Raw genomic sequence first — 25373 nt, 5'->3', positions numbered from 1 at the left:
CGACCATTGTTGAACCCATATCTTTGTGATTACACTCATTTCCTTGGTGGATCCTACTGTGTATGGAAGCTTGTGTGGCTTGGGCGAGAGGTGTCGATCGGCCGAGAGGCTTGGGGGGTTTGAGGGTTTCGGTCTTGGAGGGTTTGGGCTCATTTGTGTCTCTATTCTTGGAGTTACCTAAGTGGTGTTGACAAGCCCAGAACTAAGCCTTGATCTGTTGTCTTCGTGATTGTCATTTGTTGGTCGAAACATGGAGTTTACTTCGTGTTCTTTTTGTTGTTGTTATCGGTTTACTCTTTTGGTATGTCTTGTGCACTATCCTTATTTTGTAAGTGCTTCTGCCCCAACAATAAAGGTGTCTAATTGACTTGAACTAAACTAGACTAATCCTAAATAAGATGGGATTAGAATCAAAATTAGCAAAACATTTGAATCGAAGATTGGATCGATCAAATTTACATGCAGTAGTACATATACTATACATATACACTATAACGTATATGTGTATATGTAATGCATATTACACATGTATGCAGTATAATGCATATACACTGTATATATACATATTTAATGTTTTATGTATATAATAGTGTTCATATTGTTGTAATTATTTAGGCTGCGTTCTCTTTACTTTTCAATTTTTAATTTTGAGTTTTGAATTTATTTTTAGTTTTCTGTTTTAATAGTTTATTTTTAAAAAATTGAAAATGCGTTCTTTTTATTATTTTGAAAAACTATTTCTCAAAACAGAAAATTAGAAAACGCGTTCTCTTTGAAATTTTGAAAATAAATTTTTAATGATATTTTATTCAATAAATTTGATTATTCAGTAAATTAAAAATATTTAATATTTATAAATTATTAAAAAAATATCAACATTTTAAAGTTAATAAATTTTGTAATATTTTTTTCATTATAATAATAAAATATAAATAAATAAATAAATGTGTTTTGAGTTTTGAATTTATTTTGGATGAAAACACTCAAAATAACTTTTTGTTATTTTGAGTTTTTTTTATAATTTTTTTTTTGTTTTCAAAAATGTATTTTTAAAAACAGTAAAGAGAATGCGTTTTCATTATTTTAAAAAATTAAAAATTAAAAATGACTTGAAAACAGTAAAGAGAACGCAGCCTTAATTTTTTGTCTAAAATTGAGACTACACTAGACCAAACTGAAGATAAATATTTTAAATTTTTTGGATCAAAGACTAAATTAAATTTATTCGATCTTAGACCAAACTGGGTCTTTCGGTTTGGTCCAATTCGAATCAAAATTTAAACACCTCTAATCCTTTTCTTTAGTAGTTTAGTATGAGTTCTCTCAATGAACTTCTCCTTCGAGGGATTTATCTTGTATTGCGTTATTTAGTTTATATTTATAGTTTATATCTCTTATCAAGTATAAAACAAAAACTCCAAATAATAGAAAATATTTTGAGCATTCATGCTTTTGACATACATTTTATAGACCCTTTGTTAAGGTCAAATCAGTCTTCAATTTAAGTATCAAAGAATATTCTCTTGGTCACAGCTTGACACAACTTTTTTAAGTTAATTTTTTACTTCTGTGTATAATTGATACTGTTTAGATACTTATTTTTGATTAATTTATATAAAAATCTAAATTCCATCATATTAATGTCCCATATTTCAAATTACTATTAGAATTTATAATAAAATAAAATAATATGAAAAATGCATTCGTAAATAATGTAATTTGAAATTTTAAAAATAAAAATTAATCTTAATATATAAAATATCTTAGGATCAAATTTGACAAAAAATAAGCGTATGCTACAAGAAAACAATCCATTGGAGACAGATTTTCAATTTGAGATGAATTTTGTAATGAATTTTAGATCGTTAGAAAACTAGTTGTCACAAAATTTGAGACAGATTTAAGACGGATTTTTGAGACAAATTTTTTTCGTCTAAAATTTGAGATGAATTTTGAAACAAAAATTTTAGACAAATTTTGAAATGAATTTTTCATCTGGAATTTGAGATGAATTTTTTCATCTGAAATTTGAGTGTGATCCTACTATTCAATAAATTAAAATTTATAACATAAGTAAAAATATATTAAAAGGTGAATTATTTTTATTAATTAATTATATTTTGTCACAATATACTTAATAAGACAAGCATAGTGTAACTAATGTAATGACAAACCAACTTTGTCACAATGAATATGTTGTCACAATTTTTATAGTTATTATGAGAAATTAATTTATTATAAGAAGCCAAAATTTTTATAATGATACTCTCACCCACAAGTGCCATCACTCCTCTAAACTCCTAGAGCCAACAAATTTAATGTTCCTACTTGGTTGCTTTATAAAATAATTGTTCAATGCATAGTACCAAAAAATAAATCATTTAATCATGTGACATATCAAAATTTTAAAATTTGATGTGTTTTTCTTAGCTCTCTCATCAATCCAAGAATATTTATATAATCTCTTTAATCTATAAATAATATTTATATATTATTTAAATACTATTCAATTTAGTTTTAGTATATTTTTCACATTAAAAAAATATAATTTATATATTCTATTTTTTTTTAAAAATGCGAAAATGCCCCCCCTCTCTCCTCCCCCATTTTTTTTTCATTTTGTATACATTTAATAAATATTACCAATACTTAATTATTATACATTTAATATATATATTAATTTATAAATTTCTAAATATTTAGTTTACATTTATATATATATATTTAATTTTATATTTTATGCACATGAAATATATTTATATGTTTATAATTTAAATAAATATATTTAATTTTAGGCTATATTTAATTTCTATATTTATAAATAAAATTTTAATTTTTATAAATTAATATTTTCAATTCATCCAAAGTTTGAGACGAATATAAATCTGTCTCAAATCTAAGACAAAAAAAATTCGTCTTAAAAATCAAAAAAATTTCTGTCTCAAAATCCTTATCTAATTTGAGATGGATAATATCCGTTTCAAATTTGAGACAAAAATTTTTTTGTCTCAAAATACTTCTCAAATTTGAAACGAATAATTTTTCGTCTCAAAATCTGTCTCAAATTTGAGATGGATAACTTTTTATCTCAAATTGGAAATGAATCATTTTTTGTCTCAAAATCTATCTCTAATCTAAGATGGATAATTTTCGTCCCAAATTTCAGAGGAATAATTTTTCGTCTCAAATTTGAGAAGGATAAATTTTCTTGTCTCAAAATTGAGACAAATATTTTTCGTCTCAAAATCCATCTCAAAAATTCATATCAAATTCGTTATTTTCTTATAGTAGTAGATCTTGATATGTGATGGGCCATGGCACAATTAATAAACCCAACAACAAACCCAAAAGAAAATCTTGAGGAAAACTTAAAAGGGAAAAAAGATTGAAGATAAAAAGATCTACCAAATGAATATATATTAATCAAGAAGCTTATGAAGAAAAAAAAATCCAAAAATTGGATATAAAGCATTAAGGCCCAAAGACGAGTCTTAGGTTAAAAGGCCTTAGGAGACTTTTTGGGCCGAGAGGTCTCTAGGAGAGTCTTGGAAGACTTTCAGCCAAGAGGTCTCTAAGAAAGTCTTGGCAAACTTTTGTTTGAGAAGTCTATAAGAGAGTCTCAATAGATTCTCGTGGAAGGAGCTTTGGGAGAATCATGAGGTCTTCCTAAGAAATCTCATGCGGGTACTCATAATAAAGAAAACACAAATGAATGACTCTAAAAATCTCTTCAAAAATCTTGTAAAAAAATAAGATTTATCCACAAAAGTCTAAATCTTAGTCAATATCAAAATACTAGGGATGTTTATCACAGATCCCTTAGTTCAACTACAACCATTATTCCTCAAAGATAAAGTCGCCTATGCTCACAAAAGAGTTTCACTATCTCTTTTGAACACGAAAATTTGATTTAAGTATCGAAATAATTGTGTGAGAAAAACTTAGTACTCTCTGATCATTTTCTTTCATACAAAATTCTAATGACTTGAAGATAATTTTTTAATATCTAAATTCTATTGTTGTATCTAACTAACAACATATCTAAATATTAAAAAACAATTATCTGAAAATAGTAGCATTATAAGTCTTTCTCTATGCTTGATCATTCTTCTCAGATACCCCAATCATCCATCCTTCCCCTCTCCCTCGTGCTCTCTTTTGATTCCCTCGTGCTCTCTTTTGATTCTTGATCACTCTCCCTTCCCCACTTGCTCGTTCTCAAGCGACCCCATTCATCCATCCTTCCCCCTCTCATTCCCTATTGGTGTTGGTTCCTTTGTTTTTGCTTGGGCTTGGGTGGCAGCTAATATTGAGCCCTAGCCCTAGCTAGGGTTGAATTAGTTTGTAACCTTCTTGCTGAAAGCTAGCTCTTTGTTATGAAGATTTTGGATGGAGTAGCATTATTTTTTAGGCGGGTGCTCTTTCTCTGATATGTCAATGCGCTCTAGACAAGTTTATTTGACCCACACCTTGGTCGATTCGCGGTTTCAATCATGGACTATTCTCGAGCTCATCACTTGTAGCATTTTCGATGGTCTGTTACCATTCATCATGTCCTAATTAGACAAGGCAACAAACTTGCTCATGAGCTGGCCCGTTGAGCTTTGGAGTGCCTTTTGACGGGTTCCTCTCTCTTCATGATATCCCTCATTGCCTCGGCCAGATCTACAAAGATGACCAGCTTTTAGCTCCTGCTTCCTTAGTTTAGACCATGTTTTTCTCCTTTTGCTTGGCTTCTGTTGATTTTTCCCTTTTTGCATTTCTTTTCTTACTAGTGCTCTTGCCATGTTGCTGTCTGCAGTTTCCCCTCTTAGCCAAAAGAAATAGAAAAGGACGTACGTAGAAGGAGCAGGTTTGTCATAACTTAATCCTAATAAAGATTGCATCTGTTTAATTATATACACACACACACACAAAACATTCATTTTTTTCTTTGTTATATACAAGGGGAAATTCTGGTGATTATCAACATAATGTATTGTCTTCTAATTAATCCAATGAATCATCTCATCAGTCATTTAACAAAACTTTTAAACAATTCCCTCACTCTTAAATATCTATGATTCATGAGAGATTATCTAAACAATCACTCTGCAGTATACTTAACTTGAGACTTGAAGTCTCAATGCAGGAGGTACGATTACCAATGGACCTCTTTACCTTGATGGTGTACAAATAGTTTTAATAATAAATTAATAACAATATTAAAGAAAAAACAGAAAGAACGATTGGGGAGGCTTCGGCCGACCGATCCTCACACAAACAGGTCGAATGAATGACAAAACATTTGATTCGGATCAATCTCAAGATGGCAGCGGAGAAGTAACCATGCAATGTATTGATATTCTTTTTTTCTTTTTGCTGAGATATTCTTCTTTTGTATTTTAATATTTTTTACCTAACAAAAAGAAGAATATGAATAAAACCAACTTAATTAGCAGTAAACATGCATGAAACCAAGACCCGAACTTGAATTTCAATAACTTCGGAATTAATCAAGCAACATCTACCTCTATATATGTTTATTAATTTATACTATCAAATGCAAAAGCAGTGGGAACAACCGTGTCCATGCAATAGCTTTGATCTTGAAGATGTCATTAGCCGGGCAAGTCCAATTAGCAAAAATAGATCTAGAAATTTTTCATGCTACAATATGTGTGTGTGTGTGTGTGTGTATATAGTGGATGAACATGCAAATCAGTTTATAGATGATATTCAGATACTTTCTTCGTGAGAAACTTTCAACAATATAATACTACTGTACTATTGAAACAAACAACATACGGGAACAGCTTATATTTATAGTGAATATATTCAAAGTATCATATGAATACATATATATATATGTGTGTGTGTGTGTATATACATATATATATATATATAGAGAGAGAGAGAGAGAGAGTTCTTGCAGTGGAATTCCCAACAATTGAAAACTTGAAGAGCTGTGCATGTTCATATTTTGTTCATAATAGTAACAATAATTACGTTTGTAATAATAATTATTAAAGGAGCAAAACAATATTTTTGTGAGATGGAAGTACAGTCTTTAATTTGCTTAAAACAACCATCCATAATAATACTTTGGATCGAAGAAGGGGGTGAAATTAAAAAGAGATAAAAACAAAGGCCTGATCGATATTGTTCAGTTCTAAAAGAAGCTGGAAATAGCATAGAACAAGATCAGACGTGTCGCCTCCACCTTGAAAACATTCATGTCAATCAATTGACATTTTTTTTTGAAAGAAGTCAAACAATTGACATAAGAACCATAGTTTCATGGATCTGGAAATTTCAGAAAATTTAAGCCTGTATACATAGGAATAGAAATAGAGCTCGACAAATTCCAACTGGCTCGATCATGTCCTCAAGATAATATTTATTGTCATACACACGTATAGAAGAAATTTCAGACACCCACCTATTAACGTTTTCAGTAACTTATACCAATACAGTACTACTGAAATAAACAACAAATAAGGAGGACATGATAATGATATTCAGGAAGAGAGAGAGAAAGACAGATTATATCCTCTTCAAAAGCATCAACCAAACCTTGCCAAGACATGTATCGCAGCATCCATATCTTCTTCAGTGACCTAAATGATCAAAATCCAGCCATGTGCATGTACACATCTGCCTGAAGTGAAAGGGCTTTCGGTTTTTAGATGCAAAAAGAAAGAAACCCCATATGGAGATATAGATCTATCAAAGTCAAACTTATGAATGATTTGCTGATCTAGCAAACAATCGGACCGATACGCTTCAATTCCCCCAAAGAAAACAAGAAGGAGAAGAAGAAAAGCGACATGCAATAGAAGAAGAAGAAGAAGATGATGATGAGACTTATGAATTAGATGAGAATTAGGGTTTCTTCTTCTTCAGTGAGTAACCTTTCTTCATTCTCAAACGTCCACCTCTCTCTTCTTTTTCTTTCTCTTCCTTGTTCTGATCCTTGAAGTTGCTGGTTTGGTTGATTGGTGGCAAAAGATGGTGTGGTGATGAAGAAAGCAAGGGACTAATGATGAAAGAGAGAGGTTAGAGGGCATGATCATTGCTGGAGAGTGCGTTGCTTTGAACCAAGGGCTAAAAATCCAGCGGATCTGCTAATTCTCAGAAGATCTCATTGCTCTTTTGCCTTCTCTCACATGGAGACAATTATCATGAACCCCATGACTATGACTCTTATCTTTTTCTCTCTCCTAACCCCAAGCAGCTTCCTTATCTTTCTCCTCGGAGGGAGAGAGAGAGGTACCAGCGAATAGACTTAGCCAAAATTTATCTTAATGCTTTAGCAAATGGGTAAACTGCCAGAAAAAAAGTTTGATTTTTTTTTTAAATTTTTAATCAAACGTTTTTATTAGCAAGAGTTGTATCCAATTTTAGTGTTTTTTTTTAATTCTTGATTATCATTACTCATTGTTAAATGATGTTTTTTTTTATATGTGTTATGGTTCACCTTAAGTACTTTTTATAAATATTTTTTAAATGTCGGTTTATGAAAAATTCTTTAAGCCTTTTGTTTATTAATGTAAAAGTTGTTTTTTTTTTAAATATTTGAAATCAAAAGTTTAATAAAAAGTGTTACCATATGCTAAAAAAATAGGAACAATTTATCAATAAAAAATTAGTTTATGAAAAATGTACCGTGCCTTCTAGTCCGCGATAAACCCTTCAAGGAGATTACAAATCTCCTTGAGAAACTTAATCTCTAGACATTATTTAAGCAAGGTTGTGAATAATAGATTCAATTTTATAGCTTTGATATCCTTGCCTACAAGTCAGGAAGTGAGCCCGAAATATGCCTATCGAAGATTAGGACTCTCCCTCCACCTATCAATCTCCTCCCCCTATAAATAAAAGACTTCCTCCAGCAAAAGATACACTCATAATTTTACTCAAACTATAACTCTACATGCTTTTTTGCATTTTTTACTTTGGGCACGAGACTGATTTAAGTATTAGAGAGTTTGCACGGAAGACTTACTTGAGCCTCTAACCAGTTTCTTTCACTAGAGCTCTCTCGAAAACTACACATAAGATACTTTCCCGGGCATACAAATTTGTTGTTGTACCTTGACAACAATAATTTGAAAATCATTTCTAAATGAATTCATTTGCAAATAAATTCTTATGTCCCCAATTATATAACTTAAGATATAAAATTCAATTGAATTCTACAAACATATGTTCAGAATGAATCTAGAATTTAAGTTAAAAAATACCCTTAGTATAATAACTTTGTTATAAGCTCTGACTAAATTCCACAAACGCATATTTATAATGAATTAATCCAGAATTTCAGTTGTTATATCCCCTTGGTATAATAACTTTGTTAAAGTTTAAAAAAATAAAAATAAAAATATAGTCAAATGTCCAAAATTATTTCACATCAAAATTATATATATAAAACTATGCGTGTATATATATATATATTGTGTGTGTATAATACGAATTCCATAAAATTTTGTAGAATTTATTCATTGCAAATGGGGTGTTAATTTTTTTTTTTTTTTTTTTGTGATTGCTAACACCGAATGCCAAAAAAAAAAAAAAAAAAACTCATACCAAACAAAGCCTATAAACCAGACGTGACATATCGTCCATAATATTTAAAGATTATAGTCATATAATTACATATAAATTAAATTAAATATACAGATATGCACTGTAAATGATAAATTAAAAAAGAATAATTCAGTAACGGCTGACCATGCATGTATATGGTGGTCAGTCACCGCCCTATCACTAGCCACCCCCAACGCTGATAGGAGTTGAGTTGAGAATCCCCATGGGTGGGGTTCTATCACAGGTACCCAACATTGAAGGAGACAGAAGGAAGTCGCACACAGTCTCCCTAAAGAGGAAATAGATCGAAGAAGACCATCGGAGAAATCACCATTGAGAGAGAACATCGGAGAAATTAAAGAAGAAAGCTCGCAGTACCAATCACATTCTGGTTGAAAGAGACCTGGCTAGCTCTGTTGCAATTTGATCCGGTCGCGTTCGATAAAGAAGATCCACTACGATACTACGTACGAGCATTAGAGAAGGAGATTCAAGTAAACGCTAATTTATGTGCTCATGTAACAAAATCACCAAAGGAAGCTTGAAAGACATATATAGTGACTTTGAACAACCAGCAATTGATCAATTTAGAATCGTTGAAGGTCTATTAATTGGCATACATAATGGATCAATTAATGTGGCATAACAGATCATTAACGCATGCACCACCATTGGATGAGGGTTGAACCCCATTATCAATGGTGTTCAACCACCCCAATCGCTTATTAGGGTGGCTGAAGATGGGGCTGGACTTCCTTTTGTTGGTTTATTTTTTAAAAAAATTATATAGATTATATATACGTATATATTTAATTTAATTAATTACACATGTGTATATGATTTTATATGTTAAATTTTTTAATTTGAAGTGACATGTCATGTCAACATTTTATTTAGATGCTAATAAAAATGTCCCAAATTTGGACTTAGATTTTAATATTTAAAAAAAATTAAAATTTTAGTTTTTTTTGTTTTTAAATTTACCCTTAGCAAATCATATAGGTTCTAGCATAACCAACTAAATAGTGTCATTCTTTCTTTCCCCTGTGCAATGACAGCTAGTATTAATGATTGAACATGATTCTCTTAAGAGTAATGTTGTATCCATAAATAGAATTTATATTTTGTGATTTTATTTTTGGATTGGTAATTTCTTGGAGCAGCTAACGGAAAAGAATAGAGGAGGCCACAGAGCACAGAGGAAGGAGAGCTCTTCCTTCTTTTCTAGCAACAAAATGGAAGCTGAATTAACCAATTGAAATGGTGTCAGACAATGGTGTTGCAACCTTGTTCTCTTAACCATTGAATGTGGGACTTTTCAACTCCACTTTGTTCGGGCTCTGAGCATTATGTTGAAGATTAATATATGGTATCCTCAAGAGTGAGAGAAAGGTTGGGGTTTGAGCTCTTGCAGTATCCAAAAAAATAACTAAGCTGCTACACTCTCCTAGGTCGACCAACTTAGCTGCTAACTCTTTCACTCTCTACGTTCACACTCTCACTCTCTCTACGCACACTCTCCTGCGGAGAGAAGTTAGGGTTTTACTATAATTTTCATTAGATTTTTCTAAGGAAGGGATTATCTTTGTTAATAATTGAGTTAATATAACAAGGTCTCCATCCATCCGCATTTGAGATTTTAGTTACATTTCGAATAATAAATTCTATTTGTATTGTGATTGTTCTGCTAAAAATTACATGTGGTTGGACTCTTGGCTCCTCTATGGATAGTTCTATAATAGATGCTATCAAAAAATTTAAAAAAAAAAAAAAAACTTTGGCTAGCTATGTGTCTTTGGCATCTTGACATATATAGCTAGGTAAAGACGGTGATTTTTGGGGTAGTATTTTCAACTTTTTGTGATAAATAAGGATTAGTTTGGTTTATCTTATTTTAGTCTTGGGCTCCTGTACCTTTGTGTTTGACTAGTGAGAAACCTCATGCCATAGCGCAATATTTGCCCTTTTGTGGGCAACTTTTGTAATGGATGGTGAAAATAGAAAAATTACGTCAGGCTATCTTGTGACAAACTTTCCACCATAATTTCCGCCTCATATGCACAGAAGTTATATAATAATATATATAAGTGAATTAAGGCGAGAGGAGCTATAAAAGGTCAAAGCAAATCTGTTCTCCAGGAGTGAACAAAATTGTTGGAAAGATTTTTCCCACCAACTACATTACAGAAAAGAAAGTTAAGAAAGAAAAAATAATAAACAAACAAACAAAGCATTATCAAAGAAGTTGATCCACTTTTAAACTGGGCTTTTGCTATATGGCAAGAGTTAAACAGAAAAAGCCAATTTTCTTGGGGATTAGCAGAAGTGAATCGCTGTTAATTATACCCTTTTGCTGCTAGCTTTATCTTTGACCTAACAAAGTTCTACAACTCAGTGGCCCCTTCCTCTTTTCCATCTTACTTTTAGCGGCAACCTTATCATGCTACAGCCTCCCAGGTTTTTTCTTTAGGGGTCAATGGGTGCCCCTACCTCTTCCTCACTGTAGAAGAGAGCTTCTGTCTACTCATTGATAAAGTGATTACAGAGAAGATGATCAAACCCAACTTTTGTTCCTTCTTTCCTTGTATTTTCTTTTCCGGATGTGAGTGAGGGCTAGCCTGGCTAGGACCCTTTCGCTGTGAGTTCTACCCAGTGGGAGTTGTAAAAGCTTAGGCTGTAAGGAATGATTAGTTCAAAAAGATAAACAAGAAACTTGGAGGGGTACTAGAAGTGATCTATATATGGGGAAAATTGAGAAAATGAATGTCACCATCTTTACTAGTTTATTTTCTCTATATAAATTAATTAGTTTTTATACAAAAATTATAATTGAGATATAAAGTTCAATAATATCTTTGAACTCGAGTTTGGCCCGAGTCTTCTCTTGGGATATCTCTCCTCATCGTGTTATGTTTACTTTTAAATAAAAAGAAATATGTATTGATTTTTACAAATATAAGTAAGTTAATTAAAAGATAATAAAAAAGATATACCATTCCATATAACACGATATTGTTTAATTCGTTTATATTATTTTTCAACTCTAAAACATCATCATTTTTGGCTTCTGATTGTGATGATTGTGGTTCCACAAACGGGGCAAACAAAAGTTAAAATATCTTTGCTGGTGAAGTTAATTCTCTTTGCCTATTCAGGTGGAAAGGGGCCAACTCCCAATTAATTTCAGCTCTCAGCTCACACTTCACAGCTGTTTGCACCTTTGAAGTGGGTCACAGTTGCAGGACGCGTCCTATACAACTCCTCGTCTCTTTTGACTAGATACTGCCGGTTGATGAAGAACTGCTCCAATGTTTGCTCCTTGAATTCTATTTATCCATATGAAAATATGTTCAAAACAGAATATTGCCCATTTTCAAAATTATAATCTCAAATGAGAATGAGGGTGTTCGTTTGAAACTAAAATGGAGTCGTTTGTGAACTTTGTGAAATCTGCTATTTGTTTAAAAGTTAAAACTGTTCCAAATATTCCGAATGTTTAAGTAACCCTAGCTAGCTAGGCTGGATTAAAAGATTGCAATGATGCTAAATCACTGGAAATATTGGGAGAATGGGCCCCAACTGGATGTTGGTTCCTAAAGGAGGACCAATTGAGAGAAAGCTATGGAAAATTAAAGTCAAAGCACAGTGGTAGTTTTGAAGAATTCAACTTATTAGTGGCAGTATTTTCTTCACTGCCGGCTTCTAGAATTCCAAGAACTGTTTAACTTTGAAACTTTAAACACCAATTAAGCCATGATTAATGCACTAGGGAGAGGGAGAGAGCAAGTATGATTTTTTTAGACATTTTTGAGTAACTGGGTTAAACGGTGATGACTCGTGTTATGGTTTAGAGTTGCTTGGGATTATATTAAATTTTGGTTGAATATTGAGTTTGTAAATTATGAAGAGTTTATAAGGTACCTAGGTTATGGCTTTTTCTAACATTTTATTTTATAAGTTGGCACTTCATAGCTTCTTTTTTTTATATATAATTTTTATCTTAGAATAAGTTAGTGTTGATTAAATTAATATCTAAATTATTCTTATTAACATTTTAACAAATTAATAGCAAACAAGCTTTTAGAGTTTAGAGCTTGTAAGCTCCTTGATTTAACTTACTGCAAATCGGCTCTTACCCATGTGCTTGATAGTGGGGATTAGGGCCCTCTTGTATTGTGGTGTGCTACTTTTATTGTGTTTTATTGTAATGTTTATAAAACGTACTTGTTGGTAATTGTGTGTGCTTATTAATATTAAAATGTAAATAATAAATATTTAGTTAATATTTTATTATTATGTTGTGGATTTATAAAATTACTAAAAAAAAAATGAAGATATTAAATAGTAATATTGGAAAGTGGCATGGTTATGAAAAGACATATTGGTTATAAAGGCAAACAACCTTTTATAAAAGGATAAATGGCACTCAAACCCTCAATTTGAGTTGTTTGCACAAAGACTCCATCTGCTTTAAAAATAGTTTTGATGGTCCTTGTAGTATAATTTTTTTGCTTATACATTCTCTCCATCAATAACTTCGTTAGATAAAAGCCTAATTTTTGGGTCTTTTATTTTATCCTCAAATACGTCTTAGATAGCTCTGCTTTTTCATTCTAGAGTGAACTCATTCTTTATAGTCATAATTAAATAGCAACTGATTGCTTACTTTTAGAGGGTGTTTGGCTTACAGTTTTGACCACTTTTAAGATATTGATGAAGGTTAAATGTTATATAGTTTATTTAATTATACGTTTGCTAAAAATTAAAGAGTTTAAATGTTGCTGAGGTTAAACACAATTTGACAGAGATTTAGAAAAGTTTTCCCCAACTTTTCTCAAAACGTTATACATGAAAAATAGAGTTAATCAAATATTTTACAATTTTACCCTTCATATTTTTAACCTTAAAAAACTCAATTATAATTATAATACTTTATATTTTAATAGGGTCTTTTTATCCTTCATCCCTCTACTTTTCTCTCTTTCGCCACCTTCATTTTCATTTTTTTTGGTCGCCTCTAGTCCCATCGTCGTCATTGCCTCATCATGTTCACTGCCACTAGCTCCATCGCGGCCACTACCTCCATCTTCATTTCCTTTGTCGCCTCCAATTCCATTGCTAATCAGGATTTTTTTTTTTTACAATACTGATTTTGTAATTTTTATAACCAATTTTGTGATTAAGTTCTCTATATTTGTATTAGGGTTTGTAATTACGAGATTAGGGTTTTTTGTGGTTCACTTGTGACTCCCCGTTTGATTGATAAATTACTCAATTAGCTCCATCACATTAAATTTCATTCTCTTCAAAACTACTTAGGTCAGTGGTGAGTGCAACAATTGCTATGAATAAGAGGTAAATTTGAACTGAAATATATATGTATGTACATGGTGATGGCCGACATGGCTTTGGTGTTCAATTATGAACACTCCCAAATTCGTGCACCACAATACAATTTCATGAAGTGAGGTGGCTTATAACAACAGAAGAGAGGTGGTGGGTTATGGTGGTGTGAGTGTTTAATTTTTGGATCCGAATTGATGAGTGGATATTTTACTAAGGGCAAAATTACTATACTATCCTCGGAGTATACCAACCCGGTGCTGCCACATGACACTCTCAGGAAGTGCCACGTGTCATCTAGATCTTCAACCCATATTTGATTTTGAACGAGGTTGACTCGGTCAATCGAGATTATCTCCATTATTCAGAGGTTATCTTATCTCTTCAGAGTATGCTCTACGCTATCTTTAAATAGCGGTCAACTTCTACAGGTATGGATCATCTAACTACTGTGTGATTTTTCATTTCAGGCATTCTTCTTCTACTAACTTGAGCGTCGGAGTTCTCCCGGGAGATTAAAGGCCCCGCCCTTGCAGGTACTTACTTCGAGGCAGACCTCGGTGATCGGTCTAGTATCATCATTTGGCGCCCACCGTGGGGCCAATTGCTCTATCTGCTCTTGTTCGTTGAGTACCTTAGACGAGCTCAAGTTTCCCCCTGTTATGGCGACAAGAAGAAATCCACCGCGAGCTGCTAATACCCAACCTGTCTAGATCAGAGTCAACACCAACCACCGGAGAGTGGACCCGTAAGGGGTCATCCCCCAGATCACTCGCCATCACAAGATCGTGTCGCCCAGTTAGAGGGACAGGTCCAACGCTTGACGGAGTTGCTCAACACCTTTTTGACCCAACAACAGCCTCCGGAGGTGAGGCAAGAGGAGCACTCCAACCACGATAGTCGGCACCAAGGGGACCGCCGCTCTAGATTCCAAGGTAACGGGTCCCCTCATGCTGGAGGGAGTCCCATCAAGAAGAGAGAAGGAGCGGACCCTCCAGGCGTGACGAGTATGGGAGGCTAAGCTCAGAGGAGGAGGAGTCCTCTGGTCCCGAGTATGCCCGAGCCGGAGGGGCTCAGCGAGAAAGGCGTCTACAGCATTTGGAGAGGGAGGTTACAGAGTTGAGACGGAGGGAGGAAGAGCCACATGACATTGTTTCCAATCATCCATTAAATCGGGAGATCATGGCGATTATTCCATCTGAGCGCCTTCGAATCCCTGCCATCAAACCCTATGGAGGCACAACCGACCCTGTTGACCACTTGAATCTCTTCGCCTCTCACATGATGGTCCAGACGGCACCTGATGCTATGTGGTGTAGAGTCTTCCCGGCCACTTTGGAAGGACATGCACTAGCCTGGTATTCAAGTTTGGCTCACCGGTAAATTGCTAATTTCGGACAACTTCAGAACAAGTTCTTGGCGCATTTCGCTACCCTCCGAAGACACCGAAGATCAACCATGACCCTTGTGAATCTCAATCAGAACCAAGGAGAGTCATTAATAGATTTTGTGGCTAGATTTAATATGGAGGCATTGAGCAATGAGAATCTTGATCAGAGTATTGCCATGGTGGCCTTTCAGAATGCCTTGAGGGTTGGTCCTTTTACCCAATCACTGGCTAAGAGGCCTCCCCAGACGTTCACGGAGATCCTAAGCCGAGCCACCAAGTACATTAATGCCGAGGAGGTAATGCGGGCCAAGAGAATTGAATACTCGAATAAGAAAGAGAAGAAAAGTCAGAATATGGAGCAGAAGCTGGAAGATAAACCAGGTCTTCGGGGGGAAAGGTCGGGCCCCCGATGGAGTCCAGTCAGGTTCACCCTGCTTAATACTCCTCGGGCAGAGATCCTAGCTACAATTGAGAATAAGGATTACTTGAAAAAATCGAGACCTATGAAGGCCCCGGCTAACAAAAGAAGTAAATACAAGTATTGTCAATTCCATCGAGATCATGGACATGACACGGAGGAGTGCCATCAGCTGAAAAATGAGATTCAGGAGCTCATCAATCGGGGTTTCCTAAGGAGATTCATGGCTAAGGATACTGAGCCACAAAGGGGTGAACGTCGGAGATCAAGGAGCCCTCCCCGTAAATGTGGTAGATCCTAGGAAAGGCGCAGGACCAAAACTCCGCCTAGGAGAGAGAGTCGCCAGAGGGAGGGAAGTCCTCCGCAACATTTAATTTTTCACACTTTAGCCACTGGGATGGTGCCAGGTAAGGAGTCGGGAGAAAGTTCTGATCTGTATCGACACGTTGGAGTCAAGAGGGCTCGACTAGGGGACATTATCTCCTTTACAGACGACGACTTGCCCGGGTATCTGATTTCTAATGATCCACTGGTCATCACAGCGAAGTTGGGAAGATGGGAGCTTTGGCGGATCCTCGTGGACCCGGGGAGCTCCTCCGAGGTTTTATATCGACAGGCCTTCTTGGGCATGGGATACAAGATGGAACAGTTGAAGCCAGCTCAGGTCCCTTTAATTGGATTCGACGGGGAAGTGGTATATGCAGACAGTATGTTTCAGCTCTTGTTAACTCTGGGAGAGGGTTCTCGGTCTGCCCAGGTCATGTTAGACATTTTGGTAGCAGAGGTCCCCTCGGCCTATAATATGATCTTGGGGAGATCGGGGTTAAATGCTCTATGGGCCGTGCCGAGCACTTACCACATGGTGCTTAAGTTCACTACTACTGCGGGGATTGGCGAAGTCAGAGGAGACCCAAAGTCCGCCTGGGAGTGCTACATGGCATCCATCAACATTGCTAGGGGTATCGTGCAGGAGCGGTCAGGGGTTTACCCCAAGGAATTTGGAGCTGAGTATTTTTCCCAATAAAATCTCATTATGTTTCTTTTCACATGTGCAGATTTTTTATTCTACAGAATATAAAACGAAAAAAGAGAGGTGAAGGGGAAGGAACTATTTTCCTCTGACCTTAGAAACCTCCAAAGAGACTTTTTGAGTCTTTTCATCATCAAAGATAGCGAGAACGAAGAAAGAGCAATGGACCAGATATGGTCCTAGGGGACCACCCCTAAGATAAAAAAAAAAAAAAAGAGCAAGGGACTAGATATGGTCCTAGGGGACCACCCCTAAGATAAAAAAAGGAAGAGCAAGGGACTAGATATGGCCCTAGGGGACCACCTCTAAAATAAAAAGGAAAGAAACGCTAAGATGGGTGGAAATGACCCCCAAAGAAGCCGACCTAAAGGGTCCCGGAGGAGACTCCTAAGTCCTCACCTCCATACCGGAGTGAAAGAGGGCTAAAAATAAAAGGGGCAGATGTGACCCAGGGGACCACCCCTAATAAAAAGGAACCAAGTAGAACGACATCCATCATCATGAGAATTACAGAAAGAGGTGCAAGAAATCAGATAACAGAGACCACCCAACTCGGACTATTGCAAAAAACGCATAACTTCGAGGCATTTTATTTAGCAAATGATCAAAGGTCTAGTACAACTCAAGATCACGACAAAAAGGTACATATGAATCTCGAACTAATAACTAGTTTTCTTCTTCGGACTCCTCAGATTCAATGGCAGGGGCTTTGGAGGATGATGCCTGGGTGAGCTCTGCGATCACATCCTCCATAGGTCTGACGAGGGAGAAATCGAGGTCAGGGTAGGCTTGTCGCACTTCCTCCTTGCTCCGAATGAAGCCTTTCTTCCAGACACCCTACAACTCCTGTCTGATAAACCATTTCACCTCAGGAAGCTGGGTGGGGTTTGCATATCTCTCATCTAGCTGCCGAACACGCTGTTTAAACTGCCCCAACTCTCCCTCCATTGCATGGCGGCTAATCTCAAGGCTTTGGAGGCGTTCCTCCAGCTCCGCGTTTCGTTGATGCTGAGCCCTCAGATCCTCATCTCACTGCTCGACGGTCCTATGGCACTCAGCAAGGGCATTATCTAACTCGAGTATTTTGCGAGAGTTCCTCGCCATTCGTCTCTGGAGTTCGTTCTGAGCGACAATACTCTACATGCAAATAACAAAGATTAGAATATGGGGGAACCAAAAATTCTCCATGATAAAGGACCAAGAGACTAACCTGAACCAAGCCCTGGCAGTAGCACGACTCCAAGGTCTCCGAAGTCAAATCTGCGGCCCCCTTGATGTCCGCATGAGTGGGTAGACCCTGAATAAGCTGAGTCGCCACCCAGGCTTCGCTGCTGTGGTCTGACTCATGAACATTCCAGTCTGGTCAGTGAAGAGGCCGGGCGAGAATGGACGCTTCCCCTTCGACCATGTCAGAAAGAGCCTTAGGGCCTTGGAGCCCCCTATCTCGGCTCGGGGCAAAGAAGAGTGTGACCCAGAGGCCTTCGATTTTTTATGCCTGGGTGGGAGCCGAGAGTTTTGGTATGTCGCTTGGCATTCTTTCGAGCCAGTTCGGCCTCTTCAGCGGCCTGCTTATCGGTCCCTCACAGCTCCGCGTCGTCAATCATCTTGGCTACAAAGCATGACAAAAGAAGATCAAGGGTCAGGATAAAGAAGTACGCATAAATGGGAGACATAAAGCAGAACGAGAGGATTGAAAAAATCAACCTAAAGGAATGTCGGCTGCTGGACAGGGGTACCGACACACACCCCCGAGAGACAGAGTTTGCTCGTTAATCAATCTGGCAGTACTGACGTGCTCCAAACCCATCAACAGCTCAGCATCCCTCCTTTCTAAAGGGGAAATTTCACGTGAAAAATTTGTATAGGGAGGCCGACGCTAGGCGCTGGGCACACCCATAGTAGCGGAGGAAGATCCCATGAAAAAATATCGATTTTTCCAACCTTTCAAAGAAGACGGGGTGTCTACGAGAAACTTACAGCCGGGGTATGCCATGAACGAGTAGCGAAATTCGGATTTATCAACACATACAAGGCAGAATAATTTTAAGAAGAGCTCGGCTTTAGGGATGATACCTCTCCCCTGACAGCATATAACGAAAGAGACTAAGTTCCTCCACTCGTTGGGCACTAGCTGAGAAGGAGATAACCCTACGAGGCGAAAGATCTCAGCTAGGGTTCCTTCGAAAGGGATCCGACACCCGAAGAGAGGCTTCATAGATGGTTAAACCCTCATGAAGGGATTGATGGGCTCTAAGTTTGGAGGGTGCAGAGTACCAGTAGCCCTTGGTGGGGAGATGATATTTTTGGGCGAACCTGAGATCTCATTCTCGGACAAGGAAGAATAAGCAGGGGTTAGGTCATCAGGGAGACCATTATTGTGGAGCTCTAACTCTAGGTCAGTATCGTTATCAAAAGAGGACGCATCAAGATGGGGCCGGGAGGTCCCAGCGTCTCCTATTTGCATACTAGACTGGGAAGATGAGCTAGAAGAGTTCGAGATATTCCCATCTGAGTTACTAGAGGAGGTCATGGGGATCGACTTACTCAAACAACGTAATATGAGGAAGAAAGACAATGAAAAACCACTGAAAAATAAGAGAAGAGAGGTAAAGGAATATCGGCGGATGAGAAGAATTCCAAAGATGAAAGGGAATGCACGAGAAAACCCTTATGAAGGAGCCAGTCCGTCCCCTATTGAGCTTGAAAGCGCCGCTTGGAGTCTCTCGTGCTTTATGGGAAGTCTGCAAAAAAAAAAATAGAGAGGCAGGCAAAAAAAAAAAAAAATTAAAAATTAAAAATTAAATTAAGAAGGCAGCAGGACCCATGCACGGCCCTGAGGCCGCGGCCTCCACTAATGTGGCTGAGACCGCTGGTCTCAGCCACACCAAAAAAAAAATATAAATAAATAAAAAAAAAAGCAGAGAAATGGAATATAAAAAAAAAAAAAAAAAAGAGAGGAAAGACCTCTTACCTTTTTACTCCACCTCAAGCATGCTCTCACTCCAATAATTCTTAGGAGGAGGGGACCATACCCACATCCATTTTTATAGAGTCCTTGGAGGGCCATGTGAAGGGTGATGAGACTTTGAGTTGGGAAGCGAGCCAATAATGGAGATCATTAATCTTATTTATTTATTTATCTTGCAGAACTCCTTTTTAGAGGAAAGCAAAAAAGCTTAGAGGACTACTCCTTCAGCTGCCCGAGCTCCTCACCCTCACAGCTCAAGGAGTTGGGGGGGCAAGTAATGAGGAGATATTTTACTAAGGGCAAAATTACTATACTACCCTCGGAGTATACCAACTTGGTGCTGCCACATGGCATTCTCAGGAAGCGCCACGTGTCATCTAGATCTTCAACTCATATTTGATTTTGAACGAGGCTGACTCGGTCAACCGAAATTATCTCCATTATTCAAAGGTTATTTTATCTCTTCAGAATATGCTCTACGCCATCTTTAAATAACGATCAACTTCTACAAGTATGGATTATCTGACTACTGTGTGATTTTCTATTTCGGGCATTCTTCTTCTACTAACTTAAGCGTCGGAGTTCTCCCGGGAGATTAAAGGCCCCGCCCTTGCAAGTACTTACTTCGAGACAGACCTCGATGATCAGTCCAGTGTCATCACGAATATATCTTAAGTTGTCTCTTCTTATAAAAAAAAATAACAATTCGTAAAATCTCATCTTTTAGTAAATTCTTTGACTCTCAAATCAATCATTATGTTCAGAGATAACATAATGATAAATGTAATAAAAGTACAATTAATAATTTACATCACTCATTGAACACATTATCTTTAAGTGATATGTGCTGAGAAAGTAATTCAAAACAGACCACATGATAATTAGTTGAAATGAGATCTCTCAGATGAGCCAAGAGAACCAGTAATGGGCCTTGAACCTAACTTTGGACTTGCTGGCGAGGGACTTAAAGTTGGCTAAGCTCTTGTTGGGCTTTTCTTGTCTCAAGGCCCACTTTAAAGGTTGGGCCATTCTGAAGTCTATTAAAGTAGCCATCATCACTTGCAAAGTTTCCATTTCTAACTGTAATATAAAAGATCATCTGCAACTAAGCCTAAATAAATAGGTCTCTTCCCCATTCAACAACTTAGAACTATCATAATAGAAGATATGCATAATAATTACAAAATTGAGAAAAAATAATAAACTAAACTCGAAAACGACACCCTAGATATTCACTAACTAATGATCCACCTATTAGTACACTACAATCCCAACTAATGTCATGCGCATTTAACTTACTGGTTATCTGTTAATTAACATTAGAAATTGGAATAATTACTTGAATTGGAACAAATTAGACTATAGGTGGAAACCCATGCGAAAACCCAACTTAATCGTGCTACCATTTTCAAAGTTCCTAACCCAAAGCTCGAGACCCAATTCAGCAATACAAAATCAGGACCCAAATCCAGCATTTCTTTGATTCACTAGTGGTTATTCTTGTGCTACGTACGTACGTGGGCTAAGAATATGAAAGTTCTATGGATTAGTAGCGCAACACAAACTCAGTAGGGGGAGAACTGAGGAGGTTCTTCAAGCTTGCATGATGCCGCATGAACGCGTTCCAACCCTTCTCTATAAATTATCTCTCAGGTGGATTAGTGGATTTCTTTAAAACCCACCTTTTGGTTTCATGTTGGGCCAAAGAAAAGCAATTAAATCGAGGAGCTAGCATGGCAATAGCCAAGTCAATTCAATGGTTTCAATCTTGGTTTCAGGTTAGGAGGAAGATTGCTCCTTTCCTTCAACTTAGCTACAAATTTGTCAAATGTTGTTGGGGCTTTGCACAAATGAAAGATTAACATATCGTCACTTCAGAGTAAGTATCCTCTTTCTTTGTTATGATGACGAATTGAGAGTTTTCTTGAGCCGACAGTTGGATTTGAACGCTCTCCATGTAAACACTAAAACTTAGGTCAAATGGTGATGGAAGCATTTAGACAAAACCCATATCTACAAAATCGTCCAAAACCCATAAAAATAAAAGGAAAGAAAGAATAATTATAAGGAACGAACCATAACTTGGGTGACCATAAGATAACCGTCAAGACTGCCACTATAGACCAAAAAACAAGTCCCTGAAGAAGACGCAGACTCCCCATTACGATCACCATCACTGCCCTTCGCCGCCGCCGCCAAGCACTTGACTGGGTTTCCATGTCCTTCAACAACCGCTAAACAGCTGTAACTCTTTCCCATCCCTCTCTTCCAAACCCTAACCGTTTTATCAGCCGATCCACTGCATACCAGATCATCCGATACTGTTGCCAAGCACAAGACGGCTTTGCTGTGCCCTCTCAGCGTGCCGGCCACAGTCATGTGCGGCCCGCAGCCGCCGTGATCTCTTTCCCACACAATTATCGAACGATCGCATGCGCCGGAATAGAGCACAGAGCCGTCGGTGCTAAGAGCCAATGCGTTCACTGCCGAAGTGTGCTTCTCCAGGACGGCGGCCAGCTCGTGTTTCGAATTCTTGTCGCCTTCTCGCTTCTTCCACACTTTGATCGTCTTGTCGGCCGAACCAGTGTACAGAAAACCATCGCCGGAAAAGGCCAGAGCGTTAATGGCGTCTTCGTGTGCGTTCCAAACTGATTCTAAACACTTGAAGTCTGATGATCTCCATACTTTGAAAGTTCGATCCCATGAGACCGAGTAGAGAAGGGAGCCGTCTTTAGATAAGGCCATCGCCGATACTGCGTCCACATGATGAACCTGTTAAGGGTGTCAGCGAATGAATCACATAAATCTGTAAATAAGTAGAATTAGAATAATACAATTAGACTCAGCAATTTCAATTAATGAATATGTATTATGAATTTATGACCAAGCAAATATATATATATAGATAAAGGCTGGCAAAAAAAGTAAAGTGTTACGCCAGAAATGTTAACAAATAATCATAAATATTAGGGTCATGCTATTTGTACAGAACAAATTGTACAGAAGGATTTATAGGGCAACCAAAATATCCATTTTGCCCTTGCAATTAATAATTCAAATGACTCAAATGCCCCAAATGCAGCATTTCTCTCTCCCTCTGTCTCTCTCTCACTCTCCCTCTCACACCGTTAGCCCCAGCGACAGAGGCAACGGTGCGGCGACAACGCGAGGCGAGGCGAGGCGATCGAGGCGACGGGACGAGGCGGCAGAGGTTGCAGCAGCGAGGCGAGGCGGTGGCGAGAGCAAGCGGAGGCAAAGAACGACGACATATGAGGTTGCAGCGGCGAGAGAAGGAAGGAGAGGGAGAAGAGGGTGAACAGGGATCAATATATCGCAAAATATCGCGATATTTTGATGTTAACATATCGCGATATATCGCAATATACCATCCCTGTGAGCTTTCTGCACATATAGCATTTTCTTAAATATTATAACAAATCATCCATATGACCAAGTAAGTTATTATAATAGCTCGGTGTTAAATTTATAAAAAGAATGATCATGAATATAAAATTGCAACAATCATTGCATTTTTAAAACTTGTAAATGATGTGCAACATTACCCAGGTGCTCTTCTTGTGCCGGCGGATCCGTACATAGTTCTTGCCGGAGAAGAGGGTGGTGACACGGTCACTGAATCTTGGTAGGGTGGCTATGAGCTTGTATCTCTGGTATGGAACAGAGTCATTGTCTATCTTCCATACGCGAATTTTGTGATCTTGATGTGCACTGAAGAGCTTGCCGCCTGAAACTACCATGGACTTGACGGCGCTGTTGCCGGAGGCTGCGATTTTCTCCGGGGAGGTGGTGATAGAAGAGGGATCCAGACTCCATACGCGGATCTGGCTGTCGGAGGAGCCGGAGTAGAGGTGTTTTCCGGCAAGAGAGAGGGAGAAGACGGCGGAAGAGTGGGCTTTGATGGTGGAGATCATGCAGTGATGGTGGTGGGTGGTGGTGGATGGATGGTGGTCTTGTTGGGAGAGAAGAGAGGCCAGGCTTGCGAGAGAGGAAGTTGATGATGAATCTGAGTGGTGGTGGGTGGAATCAGATTGAAAATTGGATTCTTCATTTGATGATTGGCAAGACAGAGGACATGGAACAAGTTCCATTGCTACTTTCTGTATAGATATACATATATTGGGGGGGGGGGGGGGGGGGGTGTTGAAGGAGAGAGAGCTCTATATTATAGGAGGTTGCAATTGAATCCACATCATGCTTGTAAGGGAGAAGCAATTAATGCCGTGGGAAAACTAGACAACCTTCAGATATCACACTTGTAAAGGAAAGGTGCTATTATTATTATTTTTTTTATGAGTGGAAAGTACTGTTATTAGGAATTTTTAACACAATTCTTTTATTAAATTATAAACTGATAATATTACGTCTAATATAAGATAATATATTTTTGTTCCATTGTGGAAGTTGATGAATGAGTAAATAGCGATTTTTTTTTTTTTGTAAATGAGCAAATTCATTACACAAAAATTGAAATAATTTACATGGAATAAGTTGGGGCAAACTTCGAGCAAACACGCAAAACAAAAGGTAACATAGAGCTATCATAACGGAAGAAAGTTACAAAACACACAAAATCACGACACGGATAAGATAATTATTTAGGAAATTTAGCATACTTCTTGTTCTTTTGACTATGTCTTTTGTGTTGGGACTTGAATTTTGGGGGAGCATCCATAGAATGAAAGCAAAAAGGGATACTTTAATCCACTTGTTTAAGGGATACCCTAATCTTCTAAGATAAAGAATAAAACCTATTAGTCATTAAAATATCATTTAACTTGCCTTGGAGATCCACAGAGTTTGAGGGTGGGGCTTGGGGAAAACTTCGCGCCTTTCTTGAGAGATTGATGGCTAACATTCGACTTTGAAGGAAAAGGGACAGGAGAAAAACCACTATCTGGTAGCCCCTTGCCAGTAGGAGCACCTTGAGACACAACAGGCTTTGGAATATAGAGTTGTTTAATTTTTGGGGGGGCAATTCATCAAAAAGTGACCAAAGACTCCATAATTGACAAAATAAAACGACAAAATAACACTATCCTTTATTAAATCAATTGATTTGATAAATTTTATTTCTTAAATGATAGATTTTAATCTGACTCATTATTTTGATTAAGATTTGTATCTAATCATGTCTTAAAAATAAAAAGTAACAATAATATGTTATAAACATAATTAGAATTGAAAATAATAATAAAAATAATATAATGAATTTGGGAAAAGTTTCATTGTTAGTTTCCTAAGTGATAAAAATATATAATATAATGAATTTAGGACAAGTTTCATTGTTAGTTTCCTAAGTTGCTTGAACCCTAGATTGCCACCATCGAACTCCTTCCTATCAACCCTCCCCTCCTTCCCTTTCTCATTACTGACGACCTTTTCCTTTCCCTTATTATTCCCCCAAATGATGAGCATATTTCTCCTCTCTATTATCTCTTAACGAACAATTAACCCTCTTCCCATTTCCCTACAATCTCTTGCTAACTAGTTCTTTCCTCTTTTTTTCTGTGTTGCACAGTTGGTTTTTTGATTTATGTGCTCGAACTCTCTCTTCAAATCTTTACTGTCCCAAATCCCTAACTTGTGCCACCACTCAGATCTATTGAAATTCACCCCTTTGTTCTTGACTTGGACG

The 25373-nt window shown here is 37.1% G+C and overlaps 2 protein-coding genes across 2 annotated transcripts; one reads left to right on the top strand and one right to left on the bottom strand.

Moving 5' to 3' along the window:
* The first annotated feature begins 15369 nt into the window (after window positions 1-15369).
* LOC127796354 (uncharacterized) lies at window positions 15370-16743 on the top strand. Its single transcript, XM_052328444.1, has 2 exons — window positions 15370-16009; window positions 16127-16743. The coding sequence occupies exons 1-2, from the start codon at window positions 15370-15372 to the stop codon at window positions 16741-16743; spliced, it is 1257 nt and encodes a 418-aa protein (XP_052184404.1).
* Window positions 16744-21688: 4945 nt separating this feature from the next.
* LOC127797697 (protein JINGUBANG-like) lies at window positions 21689-23870 on the bottom strand. The gene is made up of 2 exons (XM_052330805.1): window positions 23281-23870; window positions 21689-22489 (listed from the first exon to the last, which is right to left on the bottom strand). The coding sequence occupies exons 1-2, from the start codon at window positions 23824-23826 to the stop codon at window positions 21779-21781; spliced, it is 1257 nt and encodes a 418-aa protein (XP_052186765.1). The 5' UTR covers window positions 23827-23870; the 3' UTR covers window positions 21689-21778.
* Window positions 23871-25373: the final 1503 nt, after the last annotated feature.

Source organism: Diospyros lotus, chromosome 3 (genome assembly GCF_014633365.1).
Source record: "Diospyros lotus cultivar Yz01 chromosome 3, ASM1463336v1, whole genome shotgun sequence".
Lineage (NCBI taxonomy): Eukaryota > Viridiplantae > Streptophyta > Magnoliopsida > Ericales > Ebenaceae > Diospyros > Diospyros lotus.
The sequence above is the reverse complement of the archived record's forward strand: the minus strand, read 5'-3'. Positions and strand labels throughout refer to the sequence as shown.